At 47.8% G+C, this 18543-nt stretch overlaps 1 protein-coding gene and 1 long non-coding RNA gene across 2 annotated transcripts in view; both read left to right on the forward strand.

Annotated features, from left to right (window-relative positions):
- Positions 1–387: 387 nt before the first annotated feature.
- Positions 388–6535, forward strand: LOC148638790 (uncharacterized). Its single transcript, XR_015931017.1, has 3 exons — positions 388–1032; positions 1114–1232; positions 2357–6535. It is a non-coding gene; the product is annotated as an uncharacterized LOC148638790 (long non-coding RNA).
- Positions 6536–10993: 4458 nt separating this feature from the next.
- The window catches only part of pdk2a (pyruvate dehydrogenase kinase 2a), a 195083-nt gene continuing 187533 nt past the window's right edge, over positions 10994–18543 (forward strand). The window contains exons 1-6 of the mRNA XM_088623057.1: positions 10994–11252; positions 13847–13988; positions 16393–16464; positions 16734–16918; positions 17640–17729; positions 18028–18105. Of these exons, the coding sequence (XP_088479183.1) occupies positions 11135–11252; positions 13847–13988; positions 16393–16464; positions 16734–16918; positions 17640–17729; positions 18028–18105 (685 nt within the window). The 5' untranslated portion in view covers positions 10994–11134. The remainder of the gene's footprint in view (positions 11253–13846; positions 13989–16392; positions 16465–16733; positions 16919–17639; positions 17730–18027; positions 18106–18543) is intronic.

An 18543-nucleotide genomic window follows, 5' to 3' on the forward strand; every position in this document is an offset into this window, starting at 1 on the left:
CCTCTGTGACTCTGTCCTGCATGATGTTGTCCTGCATGACGCTGTCCTCTGTGACTCTGTCCTGCATGATGTTGTCCTGCATGACGCTGTCCTCTGTGACTCTGTCCTGCATGATGTTGTCCTGCATGACGCTGTCCTCTGTGACTCTGTCCTGTATGATGTTGTCCTGCGTGACACTGTCCTCTGTGACTCTGTCATGCGTGATGTTGTCCTGTGTGACGCTGTCCTCTGTGACTCTGTCCTGTGTGATGTTGTCCTGCGTGACACTGTCCTCTGTGACTCTGTCCTGTGACGCTGTCCTCTGTGACTCTGTCCTGCGTGACACTGTCCTCTGTGACTCTGTCCTGCGTGATGTTGTCCTGCATGACGCTGTCCTCTGTGACTCTGTCCTGCATGATGTTGTCCTGCGTGACGCTGTCCTCTGTGACTCTGTCCTGCATGATGTTGTCCTGTCAGGAGCCAGGCCCGCAGAGAGAGGTGGGAGCAGCTCAGCTTCCAGCCCGACTGGCAATAAAATAATAACAAGAAAAAAAAGGAGACAGAAGGAGACGAGCTGACACTAAATCAGTGCTAATTAGGGAGAGCTCACTGGGATGTGTAGGAGGGCAGTGGAGCGGGAGGCAGGCAGCACCTATCCCAGGTTTGAGAAAGGAATTCTTTTTCAGGAGGCAGAATTGCAACCCCCCAGTCCCACACAGACTGAGCCCCCTTTGCCCTGTTCGCCTGCACAGACCTGACACCCCCACCGAGCCAGCAGTCAGCGGGGCAGGAAATTCTCCAAGGGGACCGCTTCCTGTTATCGAAGAGGACTGAACTCTGACAGTCTATTAAGAAGACAAATTAGATGAAGAGGAGAGTAATTCTGTTGAAGCCCCCCTCCTCCACGTCTCTCTAATGCCCTGTCCTCCTCCACATGTGCCGACAGCTGCTGGAAAGTGGAGCTTATCTTCTGCTGCTGGAATCGGAATCAGGAATGGCAACCTGGGAGGCTGAAGAGGAGAGCCAGGACTGAATTAAAAGCAGATGAAACAGGTAACCCGCCGCTTGCGGGAATGAATTAATTTTGTCAAATATGTCCTTAGTTTATTTCAGAAATCTCTTCTGTTGCCTCAGTTCACAGATGTGTGTGTAAAGCCAGCAGCTCTATCACTCCGCAACTCACAGCTTGTAGCCCACTGCAGCTCGGCAGGTGTGAGGCTGGTCAGTACCTGGATGGGAGGCTCCTGGGAAAGGTAAGGGTGCTGCTGGAAGAGGTGTTAGTGGGACCAGTAGGGGGCGCTCTCACCCTGTGGTCCATGTGGGTCCTAATGCCCCAGTATAGTGACGGGGACACTATACTGTAAACAGGCGCCTTCCATCGGATGAGATGTAGAACCGAGGTCCTGACTCTCTGTGGTCATTAAAAATCCCAGGGTGTTTCTCAAAAAGAGTAGGGGTGTAACCCCGGCGTCCTGGCCAAATTTCCCATTGGCCTTTTCCAATCATCGCCTCCTAATAATCCCCCTCTCTGAACTGGCTTCATCACTCTGCTCTCCTCCCCACTGAGAGCTGGTGTGTGGGGAGAGTACTGGAGCATCATCCAGGTGGGGCTGCACACTGGTGGTGGTGGAGGGGATCCCCATTACCTGTAAAGCACTTTGAGTGGAGTGTCCAGGAGAGCACTATTTAAGTGTGAGGAATTATTATTGATTCTTAAAGTTTGGAAAGCTTTGATATTCACTGCTATGCAACTATTACCACTGGGGTTATTCTCACAGTGATGCTTGTCACCTCATTTCAAATGGACCATCACAGCTGACGAAGGATGACTTCGTCCCCCAGATTCTCTCACCATGGGCAAACAGGATCACATAATCCTCCATTCACACACACGCCCTTTCCCCTCCCACACACACATGGCACACACCATGCGTTCCCAGAGAAGGCCATGTGCTTTGTGCATGACCTCATTTACCCACATGCACATCCACGCAGTTCTAGAGCACAGTTTCACACTCCACCGCACATGTGCACAGACAAACGCAGTGGAGTACAGCAAACCATCACAAGCCCAACATCCGTGTCTGCGTCCTCTCAGCCTCCCGGACACACAGTTGGTAACAAGCGTGTTGATGTCCCTGCGGGCGTGAGACTGCAAAGAGATATAACAAAAGATCCAGGAGACAATCATCCACCCAAACAGGTAACTGGGCTCCTAGTTACACAGGTAACTGGGCTTCCTGTGTCTTTAAGGAAGGAAGACGTTCTGCTCAGTGCCCAGCTGAGACTGCAAGTGAGCAGACGAGCACAGAAACCTGTAAGCCTTGTAAACTAGTCAGGCCGTATCGACTGATAGATCTGCTTCTTGCACTCTCAGCCCAGTCAATACTGCAGAAACCAGGACAGCCACTGGCTTGTGAAAGACTTATCGAGCAGAAGCTGGCTTAACCCTGAGGTATGTGATTCTTTACTTAACCAGGTAGGTGAAGACGGAAGAAGTTCTCATTGACGATAAGAACCTACAGAGTGCCAACTCATACAGCAGCACATTTACTGGAGCAGTCTGAGAGAAGCGCCTTGCTCAGTTGGACACCTAACCATTTCATGCCCTGCTTGTCATTCTGCATCAGCCTTCAACCACCTCAATGACATTATTGTCGTAATTGGAGCAAGTAAGGGTGGCTGTTGGTGCTGCTATCTCATACCTGATGCTCATATCCTGGGCTCAGATCTGCAATAGGACACAGTCTGTGTGAGCTGGCATGTTCCCACGTGTTTATCAGTGATCTGCGACAGACTTCCATAGCAATCCATGTGTGACAGACTTCCCTTCCATAGCAAGAGCAATCATGTCCTCTCAGTCCCATCTCACACCCAGCGCTCCCAGCATAGGCCCAGAGGACGTTCGCCAGGCTCTCTGATAACCAACAGATGGGCCAGCTGAACATCTTTTTCCCAGGTCTGAAGTCTCTGATGTGTGAACCAGGCCTTCAGATCCCGGGTGCACTGAGTCCAGACAAGCAGGCTCAACTCTGAACTGCAGAGAAAGCTGTCTTTTTTTTAAAAAAGCCTAAAAGGCACCCCCCCAAAAAGATACTCAAGCTTGCCTGGAAAGGTCAGCCTAAAACATAGGATCCTTCTCACATGTACTGCTTAACACCCATGGAATCATTTCCCACGCTCCAAGATTTCAGGGCGCTCTCAGAATGTGGGAGTGTTGCACACCTGTACTGCAGGTATAATCTCCCCAGACCCAGCCACGCCGCGTGTGTGAAACTGGCACGACTAACCTGTCTATCTGCTCATTCTGATGTCTGATTTAGAACAGCCCCCTTGTAATTACCATTAAGAGGGAGCTTTAAATATCCTACAGATAATAAATCACACCCGATAGAAAGGGAAATGTAGGTCAGGCTCCTCCTGAAGGTGGAACAGCAGCTGGGGAGCTCTGACTAGTGGAAAGATAACACAGCACTCCAGGTGCCCGGGGGCTACCACTATACCCACACACACACACGTGTGTCTGACTGGAAGGCGTTATCATGTCAGCCCAGTCCGTCACTGGAGTACTGCTCCCCTCTATTGTGGACTCGCTGTTCTCAGGAAGGCTGGAAGTATTGTTAAGGATCATCCTGGTTTCTCACTCTTTTTCCCCCTTCCCTCTGGTAAGCGTTATAGGAGCATAAAGGCACGAACTTCCACATTCAGGGACAGCGTCTTCCCACAAGCTGTCAGATTACTGAACTCATCCCCTTCCACTGACTCACACTGATGGGGTTTTTTGTTTCTCACACTGCTTGTCTGACTTTTTTTTTAATTTGTATGTTATTTAACTTGTTGTTGCTTCTGTTCTTTGTTTATGTCTTTAATCGAATCCTTTAATGTTTTTGTATCGCAGCGTACGTGCAAATAAGCATTTCATTGCCCAAACTGAACTGAAAGTGTTTTAGTGGTCAGGGTTCGAGAACTCGTAAGTTGGAGACTGTGGGTTTGAATTCTCTGTGAGACACAGCTCTTGTCCCCTTCAATGAGGTGCTTCACCTGAGTCACTTCAGTAAAACACCCAGCTGTGTAAATATAAGTTGCTCTGGATAAAAGCAGATCTGTTTTGCATGAACTTGATTGAAGCTTGATCGACCGACAGAGTGGGGAGAGGTGCAGGTGACACAGACGTAGAGTTCCAAATGTACTGAACATTCGGAACACATTACAAATGAACAGCACAGCGATTCAGACAACTTTTAATTATTTTTTTCAGATGTTCATTCTCCTTTTGCCCAACAAACATCACACTGATCCAAGCTCAAAGGTGATCCTGAGGTGAATGCGTGAATGCCCATTAACGACCATACAGTCTGGACACTAAACTCAGGATGGGACGCTGTGAGCAAAGCTGTTTCATAAGGGCAGGGGTCCTTCAGGGCTGCTGTCCAGTACGTTTTATAGGTCTTATTAAGATCAAAGATAATTTTCAAAGTCTCCAATTAAGTCAATGAGTTCAATTTGGTAATCAAGGTCCCATGTAATAATAATATTAATAATAATAATTATTATTATTATATTTGCTTACAGTTATATAGCACTTTTCTGGACACTCCACTCAGAGCACTGTAAAGGTAATGGGGATCCCCTCCACCACCACCAGTGTGCAGCCCCACCTGGATGATGCCTTGGCAGCCATAGTGCAACAGTACACTCTCCCCACACACCAGCTCTCAGTGGGGAGGAGAGCAGAGTGATGAAGCTCAGTTCAGAGATGGGGATTATTAGGAGGCCATGATTGGTAAAGGCCAGAAAAGCGCTATGTAAGTGTAAGCAATTAATTATTATTATTATTATTATTATTATTATTATTATTATTATTATTATTGTGGTGACCCAGAGCCAAAAGCAGCAGGGCATGGTCTGGATAGGGATGCCAGTTCATTACAGAGAACACACACACAGACTCGCACATGTGGGGGACGTTTTGGAGAAACCAAATAACCTAGACAGTATATCTATGGACTGTGGAAGGAAACAGGAGCACCTGGCCACATAAACAGCATGCGAACTCCTTACGGAAGGCTCCTCACACCAGACGCAAACTCAGGTCCCAGGAACTGTTGAGTCCACAGCGCTAACATCCCTGTCACCCCCCTGTGCCACCCCACAGCCACTTCAGCAAGCCTGAGAAAAGTGGGGTAAGCCCAGATAAATCCCTGCTTTCATTCTGCTCACATATAGATGAGCTATTAGAAAGAGTTTACTATTGAAGGGACAAGTGAGACAATGGTATTATTTGTGTATGTTTGCAAATCAATGCAGTCTTGTGTGGTCTAATGTTGGCTTTATACCCAGAACATAAAGTGGAACTAGTTAAAGCTAAGAAAGAGGATTTAAGATATAAGATGCTTATTCTGCATGTTTATTATGAACTTTTTGCTCAGACATTTATCCAGGGAAATTCTGCTTATTTGTACATTGGAGCAGTTTGTCATGTATCACTAGGTAAGCTCACTGAGACACAGTTATATGGGGGGTGCGCTAAACAGTTTGCTTCACTCATCTTTGCATGAACTTTATGTGACGTATATCCGTATATAGACAGACTTCTGTATTACTATTAGGGGGAGTGTTGCTTTAGCTTGTGTGTTCCACGGTATAAAAGACCATCTTTAGTTACTTATTTTCAAGTCTGGTGGTTGCAAGCCATGCTCCCAAATGCATACGAAATAAAGAGACTTCTACTACACAGACACCAGGACTTTGTCATCTGTATGACACAACACTATGATGAGCTGAAACTATTTCAGTTGTTCTCAAAATGCTGTTATGAAGGCAGTAACCAGTCTGCTACCCATAGAGGCAGAGAGGGGTCAAGAGGAAATAGGACAGACTAAAATCATCCACTGCAGCAGTAACGCCTCCTGGTTTGGAGCCCGGAGCTCATCTAAACCAACATCATTTACTGTCAGCACTAGAGGCACTTGATAGTGTCAGCGTATGAGAATAACAAGACAATTGGGTGTGCTGAGTCTGCCTCTGTTCCCAGACTGAGAGACTGTGTTAACACCTGAGTGATTGGATTAAAACACTTTGGACTAAATGTATCAGATCACTACTCTGAACCTGACTAACGAGTGGTCCATTGATCCTTGATTAGAAGGAATTTGTAACACTCTGAATATTTGCAGCCATAATTATCTAGGCATTTTATTTGTGTTTTTATTGCACATTTTCAGTTCTGTCTTCAGCAAACAGTCAGCTGAGAGACATACCCAGGGGCCAAATTTTGGGGAGCAGAAACTGACATAGCTCTGGCTTACCAAAGTGTTAGGATGACCATACTGCCTTGTTAAATTAAAATAATCCAAGTTTTTCTACGGTCATATGCAAATATACCCTTCACTCCTTAAGGATGAGTAATTAATCTACTTGACAGTTCCATCCACGAACAGATGTTTTATTTTTGCTCCTAGACTGTAAAAAACGCTTGTGCAAGGAATAATTTAAATCACCCAAACCATTTATCAAAACCATGCCTGTTACATAGGAATAAAAACGAATGAAAAGACTCTTAACTAGCCTGTATTAATTAATAACGTTTAATGTAATGAGCTGTAATGCACATAATATCCACAAGGTGGGGCAGGATGGCCTTGGAATGAAATATAATGTATTTGTATTAACAGAGTCTGGATGAAAATAAGCTTTCAAGCTAAAGGAAACATACCAGTTCACTGAAATGATTTTTTTTCCTTTTCCCAAAGGTGAAATAAAACCTGGACAAACTCAGGTGTGAGGAAAACAGGAATAAGCTGTCCAGTGTGCGATTGACCAGAAACTGTACATGTCCACCTTTTCATAGGCAGATCTGGAGTGGGAAGCTCTCAGGGCTGTTACAAAACAAGCAAGAGACTTTCCAGCTAAATGTGTTTTTTTTTCAACCTACTATCTGTGCAGCCTGCAAAACAGGCTACGGTATTTGTATCATATCATAAAAAGCTTATTTTCTTTTTTGGAGTGGATGTGGGTGGGTATGCTAACCCACTCGTTATATGTGGGAAAGGGGTCTGAGAATCAGAACAGTTTGACAATTACCGGCGTACCGCTGTATGCAGTGTGCTTTTTTCCAATAGCCTGGGGAGAGATCGAGAGTGTTTTTAGCAATCTGCCTGCATCCCCCACTGCTTGGGCACACAGCAAAGAGGGAGCTGCACAGCCTTCTCTCACCGGCACAGGCCAGTGTGTGTGTTGTGAACATCAGAGGCAGCACATCATCCTGGGACATTAAGGTGCAGTGTCTGAGCTCGTCCCCAGAGGGGAGCATAAGAACTTGAAAGTGTTGCAAACAAGAGGAGGAGCATATAGCTCCTTTGGCTGCTCGGAGGTTCTAATCCAGCAGCTTCTGGAAAGGAGCCAGGATGTCGACTTCAACAACATGGCCGGGCAGCCTGTTGCAGACTCCCACAACTCTTTGTGTAAAAAAAAACATGCCTCCCAATCTCAGTTTTCCTTAAAGCACTTGGCCTTAGTCGCCTCTTGGTGCCTTCGAAGATTGTGAAAACAGTACTGTGCTTGTCTCAGACACCCTCGTAATCTTCCCTGTTCAAGTCTGAAAAGATTCAGGTCTTTTATTTAGTCTGTCAGAGTAAGGCAGCCCTTTAATAATAATACTATCAACACTAATGCATTGCATTTATACAATACTCTTCATCCAAACACATCCCAAAGTGCTTTATATGTTAGAGATGGCACATGATCCTGACACTGAATTGCAGCACCTACCCGAGTGATGTGTGCACTCTGCTCTAGACAGATTCTAGAGCAGCAATATCTCTAGTGCAATGAATTGAATACAATTAGATACAGTATTTGAAATCACTGCTTACTAGTGTGTTTTATAATGTTAATATTATCCTTTTATTTAGGTTATACACTTTCAGCTACTATATATATATATTAATGCTGCACATTGCAATTGATGTATCAACATGAAAGGTGTTTTGATAAATTCTTGATGCACAGTGTTTTCCATTTTATGTCTACATATTTTTGCAATATTCTACCCTTAAACTGAACCAGCCAGGTGTTTGCCCAGTCTTGAATTTCACCTAAGTCCTTTTGAATTTCGATTGCAGTTTTTTACAGTGTTTGCTAATCCTCCTAGTTTTGTGTGATCAGTGATCTGTACCTGTGATCTGGGATTTTTAATGACCACAGAGAGTCGGGACCTCGGTTGTACGTCTCATCCGAAGAACAGAGCCTTTTTTTACAGTATAGTGTCCCCGTCACTATACTGGGGCATTAAGACCCACACAGACCACAAAGGTGAGCGTCCCCTGCTGGCCCCACTAACACCTCTTCCAAACTGCCAACACAAACTGTAGATTTGGAGTAGTGGTCCTCACAGAGACCCCTGTGCTACTCCACTAATTAACATCACTTTATTAACCCTTTAAAAGTTCTTGCCTTAGGAATTTGTCTTTTCACAGACCCCAGCTTGCTCTCCATGAGACACACAGACAGCGAGAGAAGCTGGGGGTCAGAGCGCAGGGTCAGCCATTGTACAGCGCCCCTGGAGCAGCTGGGGTGAAGGGCCTTGCTCAGGGGCCCAACGGAGTAGGATTTCTCTGCCGGCTGCGGGATTCGAACCGGCAACCTTCCAGTCACAGGCGCAGATCCTTAGCCACAGAGCCACCGCTAATTATATCATCCCTGTCTGAGCAGTCACCCCTCATCTCAAATCCACCCTGTTTCCTATACATTAACCTCTCTCAGAATTATCCTTTTATAATTAAACTGCACTCACAACCATCACTTATTCGAGTGCGCATATTTCCAGAGTGAAATCATGTTGACTGAGAATTCTGCTTCAGTCCTTAGCCATTTAGACAGATAAATAAGTAAGAGATAGAGCTGTGTATGACTACACTACTAACGGTCACAGGTGTAAACAGGTGTTGTGAAAAACAACTTGGAGGTTAATGTAGCTCAATATCAATATAGCCAAACTGTTGAGGTAAAAAACAAGGACGATCAGCCCCTGGAGATACAGGGACAGGCAGATGGCTAACTCATACAGTAGATGTTTTTTAGCACAGATAGCTCTGACAGATGGATGTCCGTGTTAATGGTACTGTAAAAACAGTCCCCAGAACACGATTTTCCATTCTTATTGTTTCAGAGTAGGTGCCCTCATTCTGTATTTAGTTTAGTAACGCCTCATGTCCTTAAACAGTATCACCTGGAGAGAATTGTCAAGTCAATGATCAAGGGAGGAGTCTCATGATTGGTCTCAAGCGGTCTCAATCACCACCGTTGTCACCTCGCACTTAGGGAAAGGGTTAGAAATCAATGAAAAATAAAGAAAACCGGTGTCTCCCTCCTCCTCTTGCATTCATATGGACTTAATCCGTGCCCGTAAAAAGCTTGAAATGCTCGCAGCAGTGCACAATCATGCGGGTGGCTGTGGGCATCACTGTGCGCCACTTGGAAGGACAACACCTCTTGGGGGCGGGGTGTATTTGATACATTAGCAAAACATGGTAGGTATTCGCTCCACGACCCCCCTGCGCGGCGAGTTCAAAGGGCAAGACGCGTGACTGGACGCACGTACAGCCGCCTTACGCCCTTAAGTGCACGTCTCACCTAGCGCAAGTGTAAACCATGCAAAGGACCCGTCTCAGTTATTGAAATCGGCACGTAAGAGCCCGAGGCCTATATCTAAATGCCTTGTGGTGTCAATAACAAACAGGAGCAGATGGAAGCACATTGTTGTGAGCTTCTGCTATCTGGGGGGAGTTCCTGTATCACCCCCCCATCAACAAGTTGCGCAACATGACATGCGCAGCTAACTACATCACCTCGGGCGCGACAAAGATGCTTAACACCTAAAGATTAAATACTTTGGAAGCGAAAAGGGAAATTTCGTGGAGAACTGCCTCACTCCAATGAAGGGTGTCCGGCAGATCTCATCAGTGGGGCTAATTTCATTAGTGTATTTAGCAAGCACGGCTGTATTTTACAACTTTGAAACACAATTCTGTAAAACGAAATGATTGATAGTAATTTTAATGGTTGATGGTTGTCATCTCGTCCCTTTAATTGGGATAAATGCCAGTTTTGGTGGAATATGGTGTGATTGTGCAGTACCGTCTTCAACAGGCTTGCTGCGATGTAAGCGGTCAATACTCTTGTTCTGCAGGTAATGAATCCAGCGCCTGCTCTGTGCGTTATCAATATGTGTTTCAAATGAATAACAGAGGTTTGAATATACACGTTTCACAGCGGAAAGGAAGTAAACCCCCAGGCAAATATCAAGCGAGCGGGCTCAAGGGCAATTTCGCGTACAGGACAGCCCTGGAGTTTTAAAAGACAAGACCCGGAATTTGCACGTTCTTTCTAGCACATGAGAGATTGTCCAGGGTGGCCAGATCAGACATGATGAAATCATGAATCAAAGCGCTTTTGATATAGTCAAGCTGGGAGCTGCGTCAGCGTGGGGTGACCCCAAAGGGTAACACGTACAAGCGCATTTCCACGCTGAAAAGCAGGAGACGGTGGAAACACAGTGACACCCCAAGAATGCTGGGCAACCGAAACTTGCCGTTTCGCCTTTCTACCTTTCAGCTTGTTGTTAACTTTTACCTGTTGCTACGTTTTCTAGTTGTACCCAAGGGACACTTGAGCTCGACATGTTTTCCACATCCTCCGGCAGCTATCGGGTTTTACTGCGTGTGCGACACTTTCCGAGGGATGAGGTCAGGGAACACGCAGACTGCCAGCAGAGCACGACCCCCGATTTAGGCAAACAGACCAATTTCGAGGCGGTGCCAAGAAAAAAAACCCACCCCCACCAAACTCCTGGTGCAAGAACAACACCACCCGCCCCGTGACTGGACAAGCTCCAGAAACACGCGGATCCCACTGGCCCCGCCCCCCGCCTCGTCCCATTGGCCAGAGCGGCGCAGTGACGCGAGCAAGGCGGCCCGCCATTGGTCGAGAGAAGAAAGATCTGCTGTTCGCTTGCAGCCCGCAACCCCAGAGATCAAGAGAGAGTTGTGGAAGAGGAAGATTTGATTTATCCAGCTGATTGGTGTTGCATCGCCTCTGCTTTTCTACCTCGGCTATTTTCGCAGTAGCAGAAAGTCGCAGCCTGCGTGTCTTCACAATGAAGTTTGTCAGGTTCCTGATGAAGAACGCCGCTTTGGCCAACGTGCCGAAGCACATTGACCACTTTTCGAAATTCTCGCCTTCTCCGCTGTCCATGAAGCAATTCCTGGATTTTGGTGAGTGTGCAATGGTTTGTCATTCATTTACAAAACGCTCCACTCTTCGCCTTACAGCTCCGCAGGTCTAACATCCAGATTTCCTGCGCATCTCCCGATAATATTCCGGTCTGTGTGTGGGTTTAATACCGATTCACTATGCGCTTGCTGCTGACTGCTTTTTAATGGCAAAATCAGACTACGCCTGTGTTTACCCTCTCAAGACAAATGGCCATTAATGTGGCAGGCCACTCGGCTGTAGTGATGACTTTCCCCCACGGTCGGGCAGAGGTAACGAGGCAACACCAGCTGGTCACTTCACGGGTCTGGTGGAACGTGACTGCGTGGACAGGAGAGACAGTAGCTAACGGCTTGAGTGCATCTCTATTTTCGATATAATTCGGGGTAACAGACAATATACTCGTTTTCTGGCGTGTCTGCTTGCCAGGTGTACGCTGATGACTCTTGTTTCGTTGTACAGAGAAGGTATGTTATTGTCAGGGTAGGTTTCAGCACATGCATGGCACCTCACCGAGGCCTTTGGGGCTTTTTATTGGGGGGGTACCGGGTTGCGGATGGGGGTAACCCTAGGAGCAAGGCAGTTGCACGTCCGTACAAGGCTGTCAGAGATTTTCCATTGAGGGAGAACCAGCCCCGATCGGCTCGCCCAGCTGTCGGCTGTCCTGCAACCTGCCCGGGTGTTGCGTCAGTTTTGACTGGAGTGCTGCGCGGACGAACGGAGACCGTCCGTCCCCGGGGTAGTAGGGGGGCTGCCCGTGCTTAGCACATTACATCTTAACCCAAAACAAAGAGATTGCTCGGGAGTGTTGCAAGGAAGCTGTTGCGCCATTACACGCGTTGTGGAACACGGCCGCGAAGCCTCAAAAACCTCGATCTGTGTCCCATTCTCTTTACATTGTTGCGGTTTTAACGGCCCGAGGCAGGTCTTCTGCAGAGCCATCCTTGTTTTTTTTTACGTCCCCAAACTCTTGCAAATTGCGGGAATGTTATTTCCAAGACGTGCTGCCTGGGGGAGTCGGCGACGATGAGACTTCTCGGTCCAAAAGAGATGTGTGCTCTGTGCGCTGGGGCTTTCAATGGCGATACTCGCTGGGTGACGGGGGGCTTCTGTTTATAGTCAATCGTGAAGTTGAGCATTAGCCGCTGAATAACAATGGTGATTGAAATGCAGCGCTGGGACTGCCAGAATACTCTTGTTTACAGGGAGCCGTTGCTACACGGAGGGCTGTCTTTACTTAAAATGACTATACTGACCTCCTAGGATTCGCGGGGAAAGTGCCCGGGGCTTAGATATTTAACACCTCAATAAGGGGATGAGTACAGGCATTTCCACTTCAAACACGCCACCCGTGAGGGTAAAGGCACTGTGAAAAGAGTGATCTGCATGCCAAGTACCAGCCCTTGGTACCACACAGTGTTTTTAGTACGGCTGCTGTTTTATTGAAATACCACATCACTGTAGTATTTCAAATGCTACATGGAAGTGCCTTTAAAACCGAGAACGGGGGGGGGGGGGCACTTCCTTACACAAAGGGTGGTGGGGGTGTGGAACAAGCAATCCAGCTATGTAGTTTACTGCCAGCATTCTGTTGTTTTTTCAAGACGTGGCTGGAAGAGATCCTGGGATTAAATAGTTACTAATTACCAAATGGGTTTGATGGGCCGAAGGGTCTCCTCACTTTAGTAACCTTTCTTACGGCAGGTTCTGTGTGGCATGCCCCGTTTTGCAGTTATCTGGATGGGTGTTTATGGCATTGCACGCAGACGCGGTGCCCTCTCCCTCGAAACCAGCCTCCGTGGGGCTTTTTAATGATTCTTGGCGAACCCGTTATTGACGAGAGCCCCGATATTGTAAGAGTAGTGTCCCTCCAAGTGATGGCTGTGCTGTAGTACAGGAAATTAAGGGGGAGCTGCAGTCCTGGTTTCTCAGATCGGTTATTAAATCTGGGCGACAAAATCAATTCATCGACGTCGCAGATAAACGTTGCCGATTTCGAGTGATTTGAAGCACAGAATCGTGAAACGTTGTGAAAACGTGTCGTCTCAAGCCTCTGCCCTCGCCACGGCCCACAGCGAGAGTTCCCACAAATTGCGGCACGATGCTGCCCTTCCTGCTCACCAGTCACTGGAATGACCACTGTGACGCTGTAATGACTAAGGGAACACGATGTACGAGCAAATTAAGTGCCAGTAGTGCAGCAGGCAGTTTCCAGCGTGATGTGTTAACAAGTCAATTCCGTTTATGGGGCAAAACTGTCCTGAAATCAAAAGCAGTATTTCTGTTGGATTAAAAGAGATGTTTTCACAAGCCTGCTTGTTTACATCTCACTGGAAGTTTTATAGAGCTGCACATTTCTGGACGTTTCGCCTACTTTGTGATGTAAATCGGGGGCCTTACAAGTTACTATGTACTGTATGTACTTTTATTGTGGTTTGAACGGCACTCATCGATGGCGATTCTTTCGAACCCCAGGATATTGAGAGACTTGAGAGAGCCTTGCTTTCGGACAAGGTCGTGTGAGTGATGCATGCTGGGACAGCCCGTCCGATTGACTCTGACCTCTCTCTGTCTGTCTGGGGGGGCTGTTTCTCAGGCTCGACGAACGCCTGCGAGAAGACCTCCTTCACCTTCCTGCGGCAGGAGCTGCCGGTGCGGCTGTCCAACATCATGAAGGAGATCAACCTCCTGCCCGACCGCCTGCTCAGCACCCCGTCCGTGCAGCTGGTGGAGAGCTGGTACGTGGGCTCGCCGCCTCTCCCGTCTCCCGTAACCCGCCGTCTTCCCGCTACTGGGCGTTCTCAGCCCAGGATCGTGACACTCCAGCCCCAGTCCTGTCCCTCTTACAGGACTCCCTTATCCTAACCAGCCCCTAACCTGCTCCATTAGGGGAACTTTGGTCCTTGAGGGTCTTGAACTAGATACATCCCCCCCTGACTGATAACAGCCCAGCTGTAAAACATCTTCAGCAATGGAGGATTTAATGGTGTCTTATGAAGCCTGCTGGGTTGGAGCTCAGCAAAGCCAGGACTGAAGATCGCTGCTCTGGTACATGACCGAGAAGGGCACATCGCCAGCGCTGGCCTCTCATTTCTTTTAGATTTAACTTGTTCTGCACCACCCGACAGATTTTTTCCACAGACAGAAGCGTGGCCATCATTTTAAGAGATCCAAAGTTTGAAAGAGGGCCGATGTGTATCTGCAAAAGCATCTGCATTTTCTGTATTATCTGCGTGCGAGATTTACAGCACAGAGATCAGTAGGAAGGGATTACTCTTCAGCATATAATTTCTGCAGCGAGTGTAAGAATAGTCTGACCTTTGTTCCACATGAAGATTCTCAGGCCGAGCAGCGGCGTGAACTTTGTCCCAGTTCCCTTCCCTGGTCACGTGATGTTGTTTTCGAGCAGCTGCTGGCCCGCGATTGGCTCCTGTGTGAAAGTTGCACGCTTGCCAAGTTCAGCCCGAGAAAGAGGAACTAAGATTAGCTGAAGGCGAGTTACTGTAACAACAAAACACGTTGTTCTGAAACGCTGTTAGAGCTGAGGTAGCACCTCTTTCAGAAGGGTGGTCTGCAGTAGTCGTCCCTTCGAATGTCTGCAGCCGTATGCCTTGAACTGGCAATAATCTTGAAATGATTTTTTTTTCAAAGGCTGCAAATTCCTACAATTAATAAGGAGTTGGGGCTGGGAGAGCACCCTCACATTTTAATATTCGATGGACAGTAACAGGTCTTGCAACCACTTTTCAACACCCATCTGCTGTGTCTGTCCACCTTTCTGCTCTCGTTGGTCAAGCAGTTTGTTTGTGGTAGTAGTCAGCTCAACTGTAACAGAGGAAAATGAAAACAAATAGAGATTGTGTCCTTAAATGTGTGACTAAAAGAAACGCACACAGGAAGGTGTTCTGAAGTGCGACTCGACTGTCCAGCCGCTGTGTTACTGTAGTGCTGACCTGGCTGGGAGAGAGGGGCTGGCGGTTGTGGCCAGTTTGGTTTGTGCGGGGAGGAGTGTGTAACGTGAGCCCACAGAGACGGCTGGGGCCTCTGTTCTGCGGAGCTGCTGTTGTTTTTGTACTCTGAGCGATTGGAACATTGAGTTCTTAGAGTGCGAGGAGGGCGGGGGGGGGGGGGGGTTTACATTAAGTCTGGGGAGGTCAGATGACAACCATGCAGCCGAAACAAACAACCAAGAGCGAATGCAAAGCTGCTTCTTCCGAAAATCCCACCAAAGAGCGACTCTGACCTTCACGCTGTACAGCTTAGGAGACGGCTCCTGTTTGAGAAGCCGATTTAAGGTTCAGCCAAAGTTAATACTCCTGGACAGTTCGGATGAGTGGAGGCCTGAGCTGCAATAGGCTGTCCGGTGTATTGAAATAAATATGACTCGGTTCTCATCAGACATGTAAATGAGTGCAGCTCATTAGCTCAAAGGGAATCCAGAGGTGGAACTATTATAAAGTTACATGCAAACTATTATTAGTGTCGTCATAGAATAGTAAACATGTGGGCCTTTCTTATACACTGTGCCCTGACTTTTATGGTACATGAGGATGTAAATCCAACCCTAATATGGCTGTTGCAATCCAGGAAACTGTGGAATCTGTTTTCCTCCTCGGTGTGCGGTGTCCAGCACCTCTAAGGCGATTGGTGCAGAGAGGGGGTTGGTTTCTTGGGTAGGGGAGGAGACTTGCCCTCTCTCAGTGGTTCAATATTTATTCTACCTCTTCAGGCTGCTCCTTGCTTGCTTGCAGCTGGCAGGAGCTAGATGGCTTTCAAATACATATTTAACAGCATTATCAAAAAAGCGGGCTTCTCTTTCCCAAGCTAAAAGCAGAGCGGGGACGGGCAAAGATTTTAAACTGCACTTACGTCAAAAATAAATTCCTGGACGTATTTGTACATCCCTGAGCTTAAATATTTTTAAATCGATCACTTTCATCGCTGATAGTGACATCTGTGCATCTAATTCAGGTGTGTTCAGCCTGCGCGCCTGATTCTAGGCCAGTGCAAATCTTTACTCAGGCTGTAATGGTGTGGTCTCTGATCAAATTCACTCTCGCGGAGAAAGTCAGGGTCTGTGTCTCTAATGATGCAGTGCCCCGTGTCCGTGACTGAACTGCATGTTCCTCTCTGTGCACACAGGTATGTCCAGAGCCTGCTGGATCTTCTTGAATTCCTTGACAAGAGTCCAGAAGACCAGAGCATTTTGAGCAAGTAAGTGGGCTTCATCCTGAGAATCTATACTACTGTGCCTGTGTGCAGGTCTGTCGTAATATGTTTTTGTGGTGACTGTACCATTTCCTTTAGGGGTGTGTAAACGGTGTTTTGGATGTATTCAGTTACAGCACTGTTTTATTCCAGGGCATGGCTGTAAATGAAAACAGCAAGCAAGCTAAGTTCCTAAATGCATCTGGTTGTGCTTCTTGGGCTGCTCTGCTGAAGGCGGTTTTCTGTGCCTCACCTCTCCCTTTCTCCCGGCGCAGCTTCACGGATGCCCTGGTGAAGATCAGGAACCGGCACAACGAGGTGGTGCCCACCATGGCGCAGGGCATCATCGAGTACAAGGAGACCTTCGGCCAGGACCCGCTCACCAGCCAGAACATCCAGTACTTTCTGGACCGGTTCTACATGAGCCGCATCTCCATCCGCATGCTCATCAACCAGCACAGTAAGTCCCCTGGGCCGGCTGCCGGAGACGTCCCCCTCACTTCCTGGGCTGCGGGGGGGTCCCAGTCCCGGGCCTGGTGACCCACACACTAACTGAGGGCTCCGCTGGCACAACAGGCCAGGTGACCCCAATCAGACGCTTCATTGCCTTAATAATAAATCATAGGGTTAAGTTAAACAGCTCCCTCCCAGCTCTTATGCATGTTGGAATTATAACAGCTGCCTTTTAAGAGATAAGGAACAAGTAGTAGGTTTATTCCATGCTGGAAAAAATGAAAGAAAACACAACGTTTCAGCCGTGGAGCCTTCTTCCTCACACCTGAAGAAGGCTCCACGGCCGAAACGCTGTGTTTTCTTTCTTCCAGCTGGAATAAACCTATTACTTGTTCCTTTACAGCCTATGCATGCTGACGCAGCTACCCACCTGAACTTTTTAGAGATAAGATCACTTTATTGGCAATATACATGTAATTTCTTGTATTAGGAATTTTTACCCCAACTTGCTCTCCATGAGACACACAGGAAAAAAAAAGAAAGCAGTTCTTCCCCCATCTTGGGCACTGGCGGTGCAGACTCAGCCCTTTGCCCCGTTGCCCCTCTGTGTGTGCTGCCCACTCCCTCGTGCCATTGCTCATTCACCCACCTCCTGGCAGCAGCCGCCACCCTTGACCCACTCGTGTACCCTGGCTCACCCAACCCGCCCCCCCCCTCTGTCTCCGCAGCTCTGATCTTTGACGGCACGACGAACCCAGCGCACCCCAACACGATCGGGAGCATCGAACCCCACTGCCAGGTGGCTGAGGTGGTGAGAGGTGAGGGTTCTTCCTTCTCGGGGTGGAGTTGCCGGGTGAGAGCGAGCAGGGCTGGCACAGACCTCTGCCAGTCAGCACAGGGGAGGAAACGAGAGGCGCAAATTGGCGCACCTGTAATCTGGGTGGCACGGCCCTGAGCAGAGTGCAGAGTCTGATGCAGACGCTTGTTGCAGAAAGCAGGTTTATATGCTGTGGGGCAGTGCATATTGTGGGATACTTGTGGTTCCAAAGACTTGTTGGCCTTTACTGCTATTTTTTCGTATTTTCTCATTTCTTGTCCTTTTCCGGTTGTTTCCAGATGCCTACGAAAGTGCCAAGATGCTCTGTGACCAGTATTACTTGGGCTCCCCGGAGCTGGAGTTGGCAGAAATCAACAGTACGTAAAGGAAGGGTCAGCCAGGGCCTGTGGCACAGTCTCACACCCTGCTCTTCCTCGCTCTCCGCCTCGGCATTGAAACCCGTCTTTATTGACGGGGGACCTGCGGTCCCAATTACTCAGACCCCTTGTTAAATCTTGGTAACAAAATATATTAATTGACAGTAGGGGCAAACGTTTGCAAATTTCGAATGAAGCACAAAATTGTCAACGCAGACCCCTGGTCTCTCCAGAGTTCACGAGAGTTGTACATGATGTTGCCCTTCCTGGTCACTAGTCACTGTAATGACTAAGATGGGCAGGTTGTGCAGCAGACATTTCAACTCTGAAACGTTCCAACATGATCTGCATGCTGAGATAAGTTGTTCTTGTTGGCAAGCCCATCTCGAAGTTGAGAGCAATATTTCTATAGGGCCACTTCACCTCACTGGAAGTTTT

This window comes from Lepisosteus platostomus, chromosome 28, assembly GCF_059453375.1.
Source record: "Lepisosteus platostomus isolate fLepPlt1 chromosome 28, fLepPlt1.hap1, whole genome shotgun sequence".
Classification (NCBI taxonomy): domain Eukaryota; kingdom Metazoa; phylum Chordata; class Actinopteri; order Semionotiformes; family Lepisosteidae; genus Lepisosteus; species Lepisosteus platostomus.